Source organism: Argentina silus (assembly GCF_951799395.1).
Source record: "Argentina silus genome assembly, chromosome: 1".
In the NCBI taxonomy this organism is placed as follows: domain Eukaryota; kingdom Metazoa; phylum Chordata; class Actinopteri; order Argentiniformes; family Argentinidae; genus Argentina; species Argentina silus.
In genome coordinates, this window is record NC_139655.1 from 36,329,835 (window position 1) to 36,344,060 (window position 14,226).

The window sequence follows — 14,226 nt, forward strand, 5'->3', positions numbered from 1 at the left end:
TTGAATGTACAAGGACAATATTTTTACAAGATTGAATGACGCCGAGGTCTCTGTGGTGTGACCTCTGGACCTTGTTTCTATTGCTAGCTGTTTAGTTCAAAATGATGCAAAGAAAATGCTTTGTCTTTTGCGAAAAGAAGAACGGTTTAAGAAAGACTAATGATACATCTATCCACAGATTTCTATTTAAGTTGAGGATTGAAAAAGGGAGTTTTGCTGGTGGTTTCCTGATGTGCATGCAAGTGATGGTTTGGTGCTTTGGTCATCAATTTTAGAAGACGTATTTTTTTTATTATATAATGTTGTAGGTATGAAAACATGGTTCATTTATGTATGGAAGACGTTAAACTGAAATGGCAGGGGTGGATGGTGGAGACAGGACAACACTTGTTTGTTTTTATATCATGTCTGTTGCAGTATTCTTATTTAATTTCACTAGGGCATTTCCTTTCGATCTCAGGATGTAACTCCATGACACGCACAGTGTAGTGATGTCCAGTCGTTGATTTCCTCCCCCCGCCTATTCTGTATTATGAATTCTCTTCTTTGACGATAATGCACAAGTATTTAAGAAAATGTCTGAAGCTTTTGTAAGTTTTATATAAATTGTAGTGAATAGCAAAGTCTTGCCATGCTCTTGGGGCCTTTTGTATTTGAATATGACTGCTAAAGCCCTGTCTGGGGGGTGGTGGGGGGGGAGAGAGGCAAAGATATGACTTCTGTTATTATTGTTTATCTATCACAACAAAGGGACAGCTTAATTCTACGGTGATTAAAGGGTGATTCAGTGGTTAAATGTCGTACTCTAAGTGTTTTTTTTTGTCTATCACTATTCCATCAAAACTATAGTAATGAATTTGACATGCAATTCTATGTGAGAAAGCAAAATAGTGTGAATTTTAATAGTGAACTATTTTGATTCAAATTGGAAGCCCAATTCAGTTCTGAATTTAAATAGAATTAAAGTATTAAAATAGTGCTAAATGGCCATGATAAGTCTATAGATAGATAGATAGATAGAAACTTTATTTATCCCAGGGGGAAATTCAGGTTCCAAGTAGCATACAGACATAGGGGTATCACACATAACATACACATACAACATACAACATTAGCAGTATTTTATACAGGCGAGGTGCAGTTGTAAATGTCTTTGCAGTTAGGTGAGCGATCAAGGAATGAGATCACATGATAAAGAATATTCAGTGAAGAGCACTGTTTTGGTCCAAAGTGCTTTCTGAAGTCTGGTGTCAAGCATTGGCCTTCACTTACCTATTTTATGTTTTGTTTGTTTACAAGGATATGCACATCTTTGCTTCAATTTCAAATTTCCAGTGTGGTCAGAGGACCGCAATGCACATAATGACATGCTTCATCTTTAACCTCAAACTCGCCCCTATTCAACACAGTGATACAATATAAAAATTCTCTACAGATACACAGACATGAGATGGGATGCAAGAGTCCTGTAAAGTTAAACGTTAATGTTGTCAAGCTTTCAATAATGTAATTGCAATACTTTGATTGAGATACTTGCAGCAGACCCATTTTCCAATATAATGGAAACGGATGGGGTCAATTTCTGGCCACCGAGATCAGCAACAAGGTTAGCAACTAATTCTCCTTATTTACCCTGCTCCCTGGCAGGTTACAGTAACTCAATTCTATCCTGCTGTAATTTGATCTGTCATTCTCTAATAGACATTTTTAAGTTTATTTAAGATCTAGTAAGATCACTCAGTTAATGATCCTGCTCTCTGGAAAAGTCCCCTGATCAAAGTTCAAATGATAATAAGCAAGACAAGAAGAATTGTAGGAAACATACATGAAACTATGTATAATCCAATTATCATCTTTAATTATTGAGTAGATTTTCCCCTGTCCAAATGTATTTACTTTCCGGTCTTGAATAGATGAACTTTCAGAGGTAAGAAAATCAACAAAATCTTTACTGACAAAGCAGAGGTGAGCAGTTGATTTAATAGTTTATCCTTCCAACAGGTAAGGCCTGTTCTTTCCGTTTACATTCATCTGCACCACTCCATACAATACACAACGCAAAGTGTAATATGGTTAAATTTCAGAATGAGCAATACATTCTGATACAAATGAATTATTTGTACAAGACTACTATTCATAGATGTTGCTGGAAGAAGACAGGAAGTGAATGAATATTTTCAAAAGGGAAGACAGGATTGGCCCACAACCTCTTTCAACTCGTATGCAAACCGAAGTAGCAAAACACCCATTTAATTACTCAACAAAGATAGCCTAATACATTTCTTAAATAAATCTGCTCATGCTTAAACAGTTCTGCTCATGAGCCCAAGAATATATATATAAATTTTTTTTTTCCAGTAACATTGGCTTGATCAACATACTTAAGATTCAAGACTGGCTCATAAATAACCTGATAGACCTCTCTCTCTTGGAATGACCTCTTACATATTAGCAAAAAAACAACTTTTCCTGTTAAAAACAGTCTATAGTGCCCTGCATAAGTAATGGGACAGTGAGGCATATTTTTCTTCTTTTGGTTCTATACTCCAAAAGTTTTAATTTGTTAACAGTTACGGTGAGGTTAAAGTACAGATTCTCAGCTTTTATTTGATGGTATTTGTGTACATATTGGTTTCACCATTTAGAAATGACAAACAAAATCTTAGGCTTGCCAAAATCAACAGTTTGGAACATAATTAAAAAGAAAAAAGAAAAAGCATTGGTGAGCTCAGCAATCGCAAACAGGCTGGTAGGTCAGCGAAGACTTCTACAGTGGATGACCAAAAAAATGCTCACCATAATTAAAGAAAAACTCCACAACAACTGTCTACTGTCAAACTACAGAGGCTTCAACGCAAGGTGCAAAACAGTAGTTATCCTCAAAAAGGATGGTCAGGTTCCAGTTTGCTAAAAAGTACCTAAAGGTTCTTGACTGGCCAAGTCAATCTTCAGATTTAAATCCAATTGAACATGCATTTAATTATGATGCGATTTAAGCCAAAAGACCTAAAAACAAACAACAACTGAAGATGGCTGCAGTAGAGCCCTGGCAGAACTTCACCAGAGAAGCTATCCAGCACCTGGTGTGGTCAATGGGTCACAGACTTCAGCGGCAGTTATTGCACGCAAAGGATTGTGGACCAAATACTAAACCTGAGTGCTTAATTTGAACATCATATGAATCTGTCCCATTTCTTTTGATGCCCTGAAATAGGGGGATTATGTAAAAAAAATGTTGTAATTTTTTTATAGTGAAAGTAACACTGAAGAAAAATACTTAAAATAAAAGCTGACACTCTCTACTTTAACAGTAGATATTATTGTTTTTAATCTAAACCTTGGAGTATAGAACAAAAAGAAGAAAAAATGCTTCACTGTCCCATTGCTTACGCAGGGCACTGTATGTACTACATGGAGCATCGATAGTAGTCATATACAGCAATTTTGCCCCAATATTAACTAAAGTGTAAAAACGATAACTTTGGACATAAACCCAGTATTGTCATGTTCCGTCTAAATCGAGTCAGATCGAGAACAGACTGATTCAGGGAGAGCTGTGACGCCTCTCCTTTCCCTGAAAAATATGTGAAGGTTGGGCTTTGGATGGTACATCAAACCACACCTCCAACAAACACATCACATTTTCAGTTGCATTGTTTTTAAATGAGGAAGAGGAAATTTAAGAAGTCAGCCAGTGCAGTCCCTCTTTAAATAGAAATTTAACTTTGCACATTGCAATTTCTTTTACGATTACTTGCATATATTATTATTTAATTTTTTTCTCGTAGGAATTGTTTCTTCTTCTAGCATTGTGACTGCCAATGACACCTGGTCCTAGCATAGATTTTTGCATATGATGACTGATGTATATATGATTCACTTACTTTAGAAAAATGTACTTGTTGTAAGTCGCTTTGGATAAAAGCATCTGCTAAATGTCAAAAATGTAAATGTGAATTACTCTCTAATGTTCAACATTTGCAGTCAATAAACGGTCCTCTGTGTTAAGGTTTCTATACGCTGATATCCTCAGGTAGGATTGACTGAGCCATCTCCCTGGGCTACGGGATTGCTTGCTTGAAACTCAACCCATAACCCATAATAGATTATATGGAACTCAGCCTGAAATGTGGAACTCTGGCAAATGTATTTTGTCCTGCTAGGCCACTGGGACATTGTAGTGTCTGTCATCCTCTGTGACCAGAGAAATGCAGGGCCAGTCTCTCCTGTGGTCGTTGGGATAGTAGGTGATAAACTCCTCTGTGTCAACCTTGTAGAGTCTGAAGACCTGGATGGTGTGCTCCAATGAATACCCAAGGAGGAACATCTCCACCTGGGGAAAATAGTGGATTCATATGAGTGCATTGTTTTGAATCTACAGCAAAAAAACTTACACCATGCATCGGCACCTAAGTTTCATGAAATGTGTGTAATTGTTATATTTTGGAAAATGTGGCCCTCTGTATTCATTCTGATGAAGTATCGTGCTTTTTATAATCAACCAGCCTGTAATTAACTTCAGTGCCAGCTATCTCCTCTTTATATTGCCCTGGCTCCCCAATTACACAGTCGGGTATCAAAGCGTCTCGTATGCGCTCACTCAGAGCCATTTCACCGAATCTCTATCGCCCAGCCACTCGGATGGTGATTATCACCTGGTCGCAACATCGTAACGTTTTGTCCTGATGTCGGTCACTGCAACTGTTGTAGCTGATAAATTGTCCCTCCTTTGGTAACATTTGAATCAATTGCAGTTCTGTGCGCTTGTTTTAACCCCTCTTCTTGGAGCTTGAAAGAGAGAAAGATGCCCACAGCAGAGGTGCCTAGCTAAACTGACTCATTATTTTGACTAAAGAGCAACAGCACATTTTTCTTGTTGCGTGCCAATTCGCCATTTCACTAATGATCAAAGTAAAACAGGGCATTTGTGGTAGACGCAATTAATGTAAATAGCCTGTCAACATCTAGACCTAAAGATAGAGCTTCATTAATATAGGATGAGCAGGTCTGTCTTTACGAACCAACAACAGTGTCCGAACCAACTGCGTGACCTTATCAGACAGACACCTGCCTGAAATTCGTACACCCAGATTGTCGGGTGACTATCGGCTCTGAAGACGTTTACGTGGCCTTGACTCGTAACATCTAGCTTATCTGCTAAAGAGGGCTATTACCGTTTTAATTCAGGCTGGTTCTGATTCACCATTAGAAATATTCTTTGTAGTTTGTTGAATACAGACAGTGCAGTAAGTGATGCAGTATTCAACACTTCATTCTGTGAAGTTCCAAGCGGTCAAAAACCATTCCTTTTCTGGCAGGGGATGTCCAAAACTGTGTAATATTCATTTGGGAAGTTGTAGCTAATTTACTGCGATATATATTACTGTCTGATAACACTTCTTTCCCAAATATGAAATTAGATACAGTAGTAGGCTATGGTGGTTATCCAGTAAAAATAGTGTGTGGGGACAGCTGCCTCATTTGCCCTATGGGCCAGACGCCTATGTTACCAAGTGATGAAGTGGATACCCTAAAATGTACTTTTAATTCTAAATTACCATGTTAAACTATGTTCACTATGATAACATGCTTGGTGGCATCTGTCCTCACCTGCTCCAGGCCCCCGGTAAAGCCCACGTGTCTGAGGTGATTCCTGAGGAAAGTCTGGGGACAGCTTGATGAATCTCGAGCGAAGAGCAACCAGCAGAACTCGGGGACACCTGCTGCACCCTTTCCCATGAGGCCATGCAGCTGGGTGGCAGTGTGCAGCATGAGGAACTTGAGCGCCTCCAGGAGGCCATACTCTTCCTGACCCTGGAACACCTGCTGGCACAGCTGCTCCCTCTGGGTTGTGCTTTGGGCCTGCACTGCAGCCTGCCACTATAGGCCATAAACATGACATACACAGGTCATAAACAGGCAGAGAGATGACATTGGCAGACGTAAAGTAATGTAGAGAGACGCAAACAGGTTAAGTGTCTGCCCTACACTGCTGCCTGCCATTGCAGAACATATCAGCCCTACAGGTCATAAAGGCATAGAAAATACACAGACATCCAGTGACACAGGAAGACTGAAGTATACATAATCCCTGAGCTGCAGCCTGCTATTAGAGGACATACAAATACATCAAGCCAGATGAGTCATGGGCTCCCTGCCATATGGTGTTCTGTATTATATGCCATTAAACTAAAAGGCAGAGAGCTATACAGAGCGGAGCCATACAATAACATCAAACTTAAAATGTATGACCATTTTCATTAAATAATGATTAAACCAACATAAGTGTCCTGACTGAACTGAGGATATTTATTTTATTTTATTTTATAGGATAAACAATTTCAAAAGAGCAGTAGTATGATAGATGTTTTTTTTACCCGGTCCCTGAGGAGCTCCATGTAGACCTCCAACTGTGCCTTGGCGCCCCCAGTGGCCATCTGCTCACTGTTGTCAAATGGAAACCTCCATTGTCCAACCACATCTTTATCTACTAGGAGATCCTGTGAAAACATGCATTATTTTCGTTAAAAGCAGTTTAAAATGGTGCCCACCCCCCTTTCCCCCACCCACCCCAGGTAAAACATCCATCAAAGACAACAATGAAAAGACAAAATAAAATCGTTAGGAAATACAAATAATAGTAATAAAGAAAAGGAAATATTCACGTACAACACACTACAAACCCAGTGCACAGACACAATAAAGCAACGCAAACAAACAACAACGAAAGGAAACAACTTAAAGCATAACACACTCTCACACACACTGGACTTTTTCCACATTTTGGTGTTACAACCTGACTTTAAAATAGATTTATTTTGGCACTGACCTACACAAAATAACACAAAAATCACAATAGTGACTTTTTTTTTTTTAAATATAATATTAAATGTTTACTAATTAATTAAAAATGAAAAGCTGAAATGTCTTCAGTCAATAAGTAAGTCAAGCCCAAAACAAATATGAATTCTAAAATCACATGAACTCAGATGGACTCAATTCAATTCATTGAGTAACTTGTTGAAGACATTTGTGCATTTCAGCTAATTTTAGGACTGTCAAAGGGAAAGGGGGTGAATACTTATTGACTCTAGACATTTCAGTTTTTAATTTTCAATTAATTAGTAAAACTTTCTAAATATTTATTTTGACATTATGGGGTATTTTGTGTAGATCAGTGAAAAAAAAAACTTAAATTAAATCTATTTCAAAGTCAGGTTGTACTGTAACACAACAAAATGCGGAAAAGGTCCAGGGGGTGAATACTGACAGGACACACTGAATCTCCAAAGAACAGTGCTTGACAACAAACTACATGGCAATACTAGATAAAATAAAAATATAAAAAGGAATATGTATACAGTAACAAGACAAATGATATCCATGGTCATCACAGTAACATCCCTCAGCATCCCACCCATCCCTTTACCCCTGTATTCCCATTGTCTTTTGTCTGTATGGTACCATTTTGCTTGGCTATTGTATACTCCAATAAATAATCCAGTTCAACTGCTGTTTTTAAGTGAAAAAGGGGTTAAAGTGAAACAGGGGTTGAAGTGAAACAGGGGTTGCAGCCACTTTTACACCTCTGTCCAGAAACTAGCCACCATTGAGCAAAACCAAAACAAATGCATCAAATTTGGATACTTTGTCAATGTGCCTTAACCTCCCTGACTCAGTGGAGGACTGTCTTTTAATGTGTGCACTCAGGGAGAGTGGAGCTAGAGCGAAAACTAGAATAACGTCACATGGTTACAACGCTAGATAGAACTTTGTAGAATACAACGAATCTCAGAAAAAAAACTTTCTGTTGCAGTGAACAGACTATGATCAGGAAGCCCGATCGATTCTGAGATATGGCATATGTATTTTATAGGATCATATTGTGTAGCGGGTTCACAATTTCACCTTTTCTGAGCTGTCTGTCAGGCAAGGAGGAAAGGGTTTTCCGTCACCTTTTTGGCCCCTGGTGTTTACCAACCATTTTTCATTTTTTGGACAAGTGACTTCAGCTTTGGGACAAGTAAAAAAACAGTCCTACTTGTCAGAAAACAAGTGGCTAAAGAGGTTAATGTCATGCCCTGGCTACTGTTTGGGCTCACTCACAAAGAATTTTTTTGCATACTTTGTTATTTGCACATGCTGAGCCATTCATATCGTAACCATTGGTTTACAGTTCCTATATCAATTTTGTAAGGCCGAGTCTCGGACTAACTTCTATAGAATATACTGTGTGTGTCATATTGATGTGTTGAGATAGACAGTATGTACCTTGGGGAAGTCTTTGCTCTGGAGCAGGGTGGGCAGCTGGTGAGAGAGGGAGAGGATCTGGAATAAGGTGGCCCTCAGAGCACAGTAGTTGTCCCCCCTCACTCTGCGTAGACACTGATACCTCTGAGACACCCCCAAATACCCCTGTGGCAGAGATACACATCAGAACAAAAGAGCCCAGAGCTTCAGACAAAAACACAGTTGAGGTTGTTCACAAGGTAAAATTGAAAAGATAGCAAGTATTCTAGGTGTATATCGGTGTAAAACCATGTCTTCACAAACAAAACAAAGCACACTCACTAGCAAACAATTACAAACTTTTGCTATCAAATTGATCCACACCAGTAACACAGAAAGAGGGGGAGATTGGCTAAAACTGGGGAAATGCCCACCTTTCTGATAAGGACACTCTTGGCTGTATTGCCTCTCCACTCTCTCTCACTGTAGGTCAGGAGGTCCACTGAGTTTGCCACGGTAACCCTGGAATCTGAAACCCAACGTGAGAAATGAGAAATGTAATTGTTTAACCGGTTTTAATGTTCAACACAAGTGTGTGTGGTACAAAAGACTAAAACAATTACTCACTGTAGTATTCCTGGTTTTCCTTGGATTACCAGTAATTCCAAGCGAAAGGGACACTTACCCAAGTACTGAATCCCTGATTGTGGTTTGTCCCTCTCTTTTTTCTCCTCTTCAATCTCGTCTATACCACGGTACAGGTCCTCATCACTGTAAGGGGGGGGGGGGGGGGGAGAAGAGTGGAACCATCCAGGTAACAGGTGTGACCAGCTGTGGACACTGTAGCCTAGCTTATGCATATTGCAAAGGCTACATAAAGGAAGTGTTCCTTCCCTTGGCACTATCTCCTACCTCCTAAAAACAGGACCATATTACATTTGGTATTGAGAAACCATCATATTCTGTAACTAGCCTACCTCTTATGATCAAGCCAAGGGTGTCATTATCATCATCTAGTGTTCCACAATATCAAACTGGCGAGTGAATACGCACCTGCAATCCACTGTGGTGTCATTGTCTTTTGTCTCTGGCAACACACTATTCACTTCAAACGACTGGGGATCATAGTCATTCGGGAGCTGGTCTTCTTGAGGTCTGGCCAGGGTTGGGGTCTTGTAGGTGGACTTGGTTACATCCATGGTGGCCCCTTTGGCGACTTCAACCACATCGCTCTTAGCCCAGTTAACTTCTGCTTTGGGCTGGTTCCTGTCCTCTGAAGAGGGTTCCCTTTGATGGTTTGCCACTCTGGTACTAACAAAGGAAAGAGAAACGGCTTAGGAATTCACATATTTTGGTGTTAGTGGCCCTGCCCAGAGCTGCTAATGTAAGGACACGCTAAGCATGAGTGTAAGTTGTGACCCTCAAGCTACCAACAGGGTTCTGGCCAGACCCCCGATGGTACTTTGAGGGTGTAAAAGAATATACACTCACCAAACACTTTATTAGGAACACTATACTGGGTAGGGCCTCCCTTTGCTCTCAAAACAGCCTCAATTCTTCGTGGCATTGATTCCACAAGATGCATCAAGCAATTCCTGCAGATTTTTCAGGTGCAATTTCAAGCTGTGAATCTACCGTTCTACCACATCCCAAAGGTGTTCCATTGGATTCTGATCCGGTGACTGGGAAGGCCACTGAAGAACACTTAACTCATTGTCATGTTCATGAAACCAGTTTAGGATGACTTTTGCTTTGTGACATGGTGCTAATGAATGCTGGAATGCTGGAAGTAGCCATTAGAAGATGGGTAAATTGTGGCCGTGAAGGGATGCACATGGTCAGCAACAATACTCAAATAGGCTGTGGCATTCAAGCGATGACTGATTGAGTGTGCCAAGAAAACATTACACCACCTCCACCAAGAGAAGGTATACAGGTGTTTGTAATAAAGTGCTCGGTTAATGTACATACTGTGCCCTGTACTAGTAATGGGAGACTGAAGCGTATTTTGGCTCTGTACTCCATTCTAAACCTCCAATTCCCATGTCCCCAACAACTCCAAACCATTTTATTTGGTGTCAAATACCTGTATTCATTTGGTATTCAGAAAACTACAAATGTAAAGGTTCAGGCAAACAAAGGGCACAATTTGCCAAATTCAGCCTATGGGAGGTGAAAAAAAGTATTGATTAACATTACATTTTGGCATGTACAACTTGTCATGGCACTGCCTGCGTCATAAAAATAGTTTGTGATTTTACAGATTTGGGGCATGTGAAATATTGGACCCCTTTCACTCCCATTGGTTTTATCCTCATAAACTATTAAAGTGTGTAAATTGTAAAAACTTTTTTCAGTTTTTTTTGGCAAAACTAGTCATTTTCTGTCTTTACAAATTATTAGGATTGAAAGATTGTGGCTTTTTAAAAATGTTTTCTGTATTGGGGTCTGGCCAGCCAGAAAACAACACATGCGAAATATGTTAGTAGCTGTAGGGTGTTAGAAATTATTTTTATAAAAACAGTTTATTATTGCTATAATAAAAATACATTACTGCAGTGTGCTAAATTTACTAATGTGATGGCCTGTTGATAAATGAGATGAATCAAGCATTAGTCCCATAGTGCGTTGGATTAATACATGGAGAGGTTGAGCCAGGTCATCAGGAAAGATGTCGCAACACACGCTTACACAAAGAGCTATAGTGGAATAGTACCAGACTAGGGAGGACAGGCTAGGGAGGACATACCAGAGTAGGTATCTTATCTCTTACAGGGTGCTGACTCCGCAGATGGGACAATGGTGTGACCAGCCCGTGAACAACAAGGGATGATGCCAAGTCTAAACCAAGGTTCCTCCCCAACCAAATAGCCAATCACAATCATTTTGTATACTGTAAATGCTTTGTTTGACTGTTTGAATGTATCCATTTTTGGAGGGTTGGTTACAGATTAACAGCTTGCTGACTGTGATTTTCTTCGCCAAAAGTGGTCCTTGTACAAGCCTAGAATTTTGACATATAAATAAAAAGCTAAAAGTAAGAAGTAGTTTGTCTTCTCCTTCAAATAAAGAACACGTTTTCACAAGGGTTAAGGAGAAATGTTTCACCATTGTACTCACTTTGAAAAGTGCAAATGAAGTGTCAAAGCAACTGCATATTAAAATGGATCTTACATGAAAACAAAGGTCTTTTTGTGTAAATATAGGCCTAGCTACAGAACAAACAATAACAGGTCAGGTGTTTGTTTGGCGTCCCCTTCTGTAATTCAGTAAATAGCTCTTTACCTTTCGCTGGCTTGATCCTTTTCAGGCTTTGACTTTTTAACTCCTTTATCAGTGTCCTCAACTGATGCTTTACGTGTCGTCTTCACCCTTGTTTCAACAACTCTCTCACCGTCGTCATTGTTTTCATCTTTTGCACGTGGACGCATTTTGGTACTGAAAAGCACATTTCTCTGGTTGACACCGACTGAATGAAGGCAAGGACAGAATGATGCATTCAACATTGATGTACGATTTGTGTACGGAAACCTCTGACTGTAATGAATGACAGTGCAGTCCACAACACCCAACCCCAAAATAATAGTTTGTGATCGTGGACTCTCTGACCCTTGTGCCTGTTGGTGTCATTTTGCAGGCTTAAAGTTAGAGCCTTGTAGACTTATTAGATACCCAGTAGTTTAGCGTCTCCCGTTCACACCTGCGACGTCTAAAAAGTCTAAAACTCACAGGGTTAACAGAACATACTTGTAGCACGAAGGCTATATCTAGATTAATTAACGGCATGAAGTTAATCCAATACAATAACAATATGCTAAAGCTAGAAGAAAAGAAATATCTATCATTTCAATTAGATATTTGTTATTTAAGATACAGTAATACATACTTTGTAAAATAATCTACCTGCTGCTGATGCTGGATGTTAGACAACTTCAAACACAATACGGAAGTTGAACGGTACTGACGAAGTTTAGGGAATTGTAGTTGAATTGATTGTGATCTTTATACTCTTACAATACGGTATGTCCCATGAAAAAACTACTTACGCCAGTTCCGTCCGTGTAAAACAACGAATGCACCTGCTGGGGTTCCGGAATACAACAGCGCTTTGGATAAAGACCATAATGTTTTGCTTTGAGTGCACGTCGCCTACTGTAGAAATGCAATACAGTCAACTCATGATAAGTGCACAACTCATGATAAGTGCACAACTCATGATAAGTGCACAACTCATGATAAGTGCAAACTCCGTTTAAGTACAATACATTTTCCAGTCCTGATTCAATTACATACGTTTTATAGAAATAAAATGTGTGCATACCAACAATCAGCCACATTCTACTTGGGCCTACTCCCATGATCATGATAATTAAAGGGGCAATATGGGATTAGGATCAAACTTTTGGACTTGGATGACACCCTGAAGGTCATAGTTAAGTGGTGGCTCATGATTAGTTCAACTGTCTTACCCCACCAGAACCCAACATGTAAACTTGTTTTACTCCATTGTTTGTCAACAATGTAATTCTAAACAAACAATGTATAGCTTCAAAACACAGTTAAAACTTTTATTTTTAGTGAATCAGTCCTTGCATACATAGTTCCATCTATGAAATTGAGAGTGGTTACAATTCTCCAGCCCCACCCCTCAGCTGGTTACAAAAGTGGCTACTCTAGATAGAATTCGTTGTCACTCAATTATGACTGTGTATTCATGTATATTTGTTTTCTGGGAGGGTAATAGAAACAGCTGTATAGATGATAAGAAAGATCTTAGATGGACAGACAGCTGGCCAAACTGAGAGAGAGATGGAGGGTGGGATAGAGTGAGAGAGAGTGAGACCCACCATCTCAGAATTTTACCATTTATATCCTTTGGACAAGCACCATGTTTCCCCCTATTCTTCTCTAGATAGTCCTCTTGAATCAATATTCCTCTCTCCATTAATCTTAACTTTTCTGCACAGCAGCAGTTCCCCATTTTCACCAGTGTATTTTTGCTTTGTTGTCTTGCAGTGGACAATTACCCACTCCGCTCTATACCAAGCACTGAGGACTACTGTAGGTCTTTAGGGCTTTCATTGATGAAGTCAATGATTAACTTGAATGAATGACATGACACTTATATCCCTGATAAACGTATTCAATGCCTTCAAGTTTCATTCATCCAGGTCTGCTAATATGCCACTAGAGTAGTTGTTTTATCTCTATGCTTTCCAGTACCTTATATTCCAACGAACAATGGTTGATTAAAGACTCAAGTCAAGTTTGTTTGGTCTGAGCTGTGCCAGTTTATTTAATCATCTCCCTCTCCATCCCATTACTTTAGGTGTTGACTCCTCAGCGGGGTCACAGTGCAGGACAAACAAATAGCAGAGGTTTAATAAAAATAACCCAATGGGTTTTCTCATCCCCCAGTGTAAACAACATCAATATGGAATAGGAAGGGCAACTGAGCTGTATGACTGTCCACCAGAGGACAGCAAAACAATATTTGCAGCGATAAAGTTTGTATAAATTCAAAGCGCCCAGCAGTCTGATTAAATTGGCTCTAGACACTGTTCTAAGTTTAGTTTTATGACCAAAGTTGCCTTTTTATCTCAACTGCTCTTTTATATGGTTAAATAAGTATGATGATACACAGCATGGACGCACAGACATGGTTTAGGTGGCTAGAGAGGTGCGGTACGGTGCTGACTAGGAAAAACAGACCCTTTATGGATTCAACACTACATGTCATACCGTCATTAGCTAAGGTTGGTTGAGATTAAGTGCCATTATGCTGTTCGGCATTAAATAATTGTAAAAACGGTATGATATCACACTGTTTAAAGTGTTTGACCATCCTGATATAGGACTATGATCAGCTGTTGATGTGTTAGTCAATTGTATCCCCCTCTGCAAAGCACAACCTAAATTGTTAAAAAAAAAAAGAAAAAAAAACTGCCAGTAGGTGGCGATAAAATGCAATATATGCTCTAGAAGCAAGTGTATTAG

The 14,226-nt window shown here is 39.4% G+C and overlaps 1 protein-coding gene across 2 annotated transcripts; it reads right to left on the minus strand.

The window, feature by feature from the left end:
• Positions 1–2,580: 2,580 nt before the first annotated feature.
• Positions 2,581–12,160, minus strand: otulinb (OTU deubiquitinase with linear linkage specificity b). Of its 2 annotated transcripts, none has more exons than XM_083696680.1 (9): positions 12,133–12,160; positions 11,515–11,698; positions 9,283–9,540; positions 8,915–9,000; positions 8,664–8,758; positions 8,272–8,415; positions 6,378–6,500; positions 5,611–5,880; positions 2,581–4,333 (listed from the first exon to the last, which is right to left on the minus strand). In XM_083696680.1, exons 2-9 carry the CDS (start codon positions 11,658–11,660, stop codon positions 4,160–4,162), a joined length of 1,296 nt encoding a protein of 431 aa, XP_083552806.1. In that variant the 5' UTR covers positions 11,661–11,698; positions 12,133–12,160; the 3' UTR covers positions 2,581–4,159. The 2 variants fall into 2 exon arrangements, with proteins under 2 accessions (XP_083552806.1, XP_083552805.1); XM_083696679.1 differs by having other exon boundaries at positions 12,116–12,159.
• Between the last annotated feature and the right edge of the window lie 2,066 nt (positions 12,161–14,226).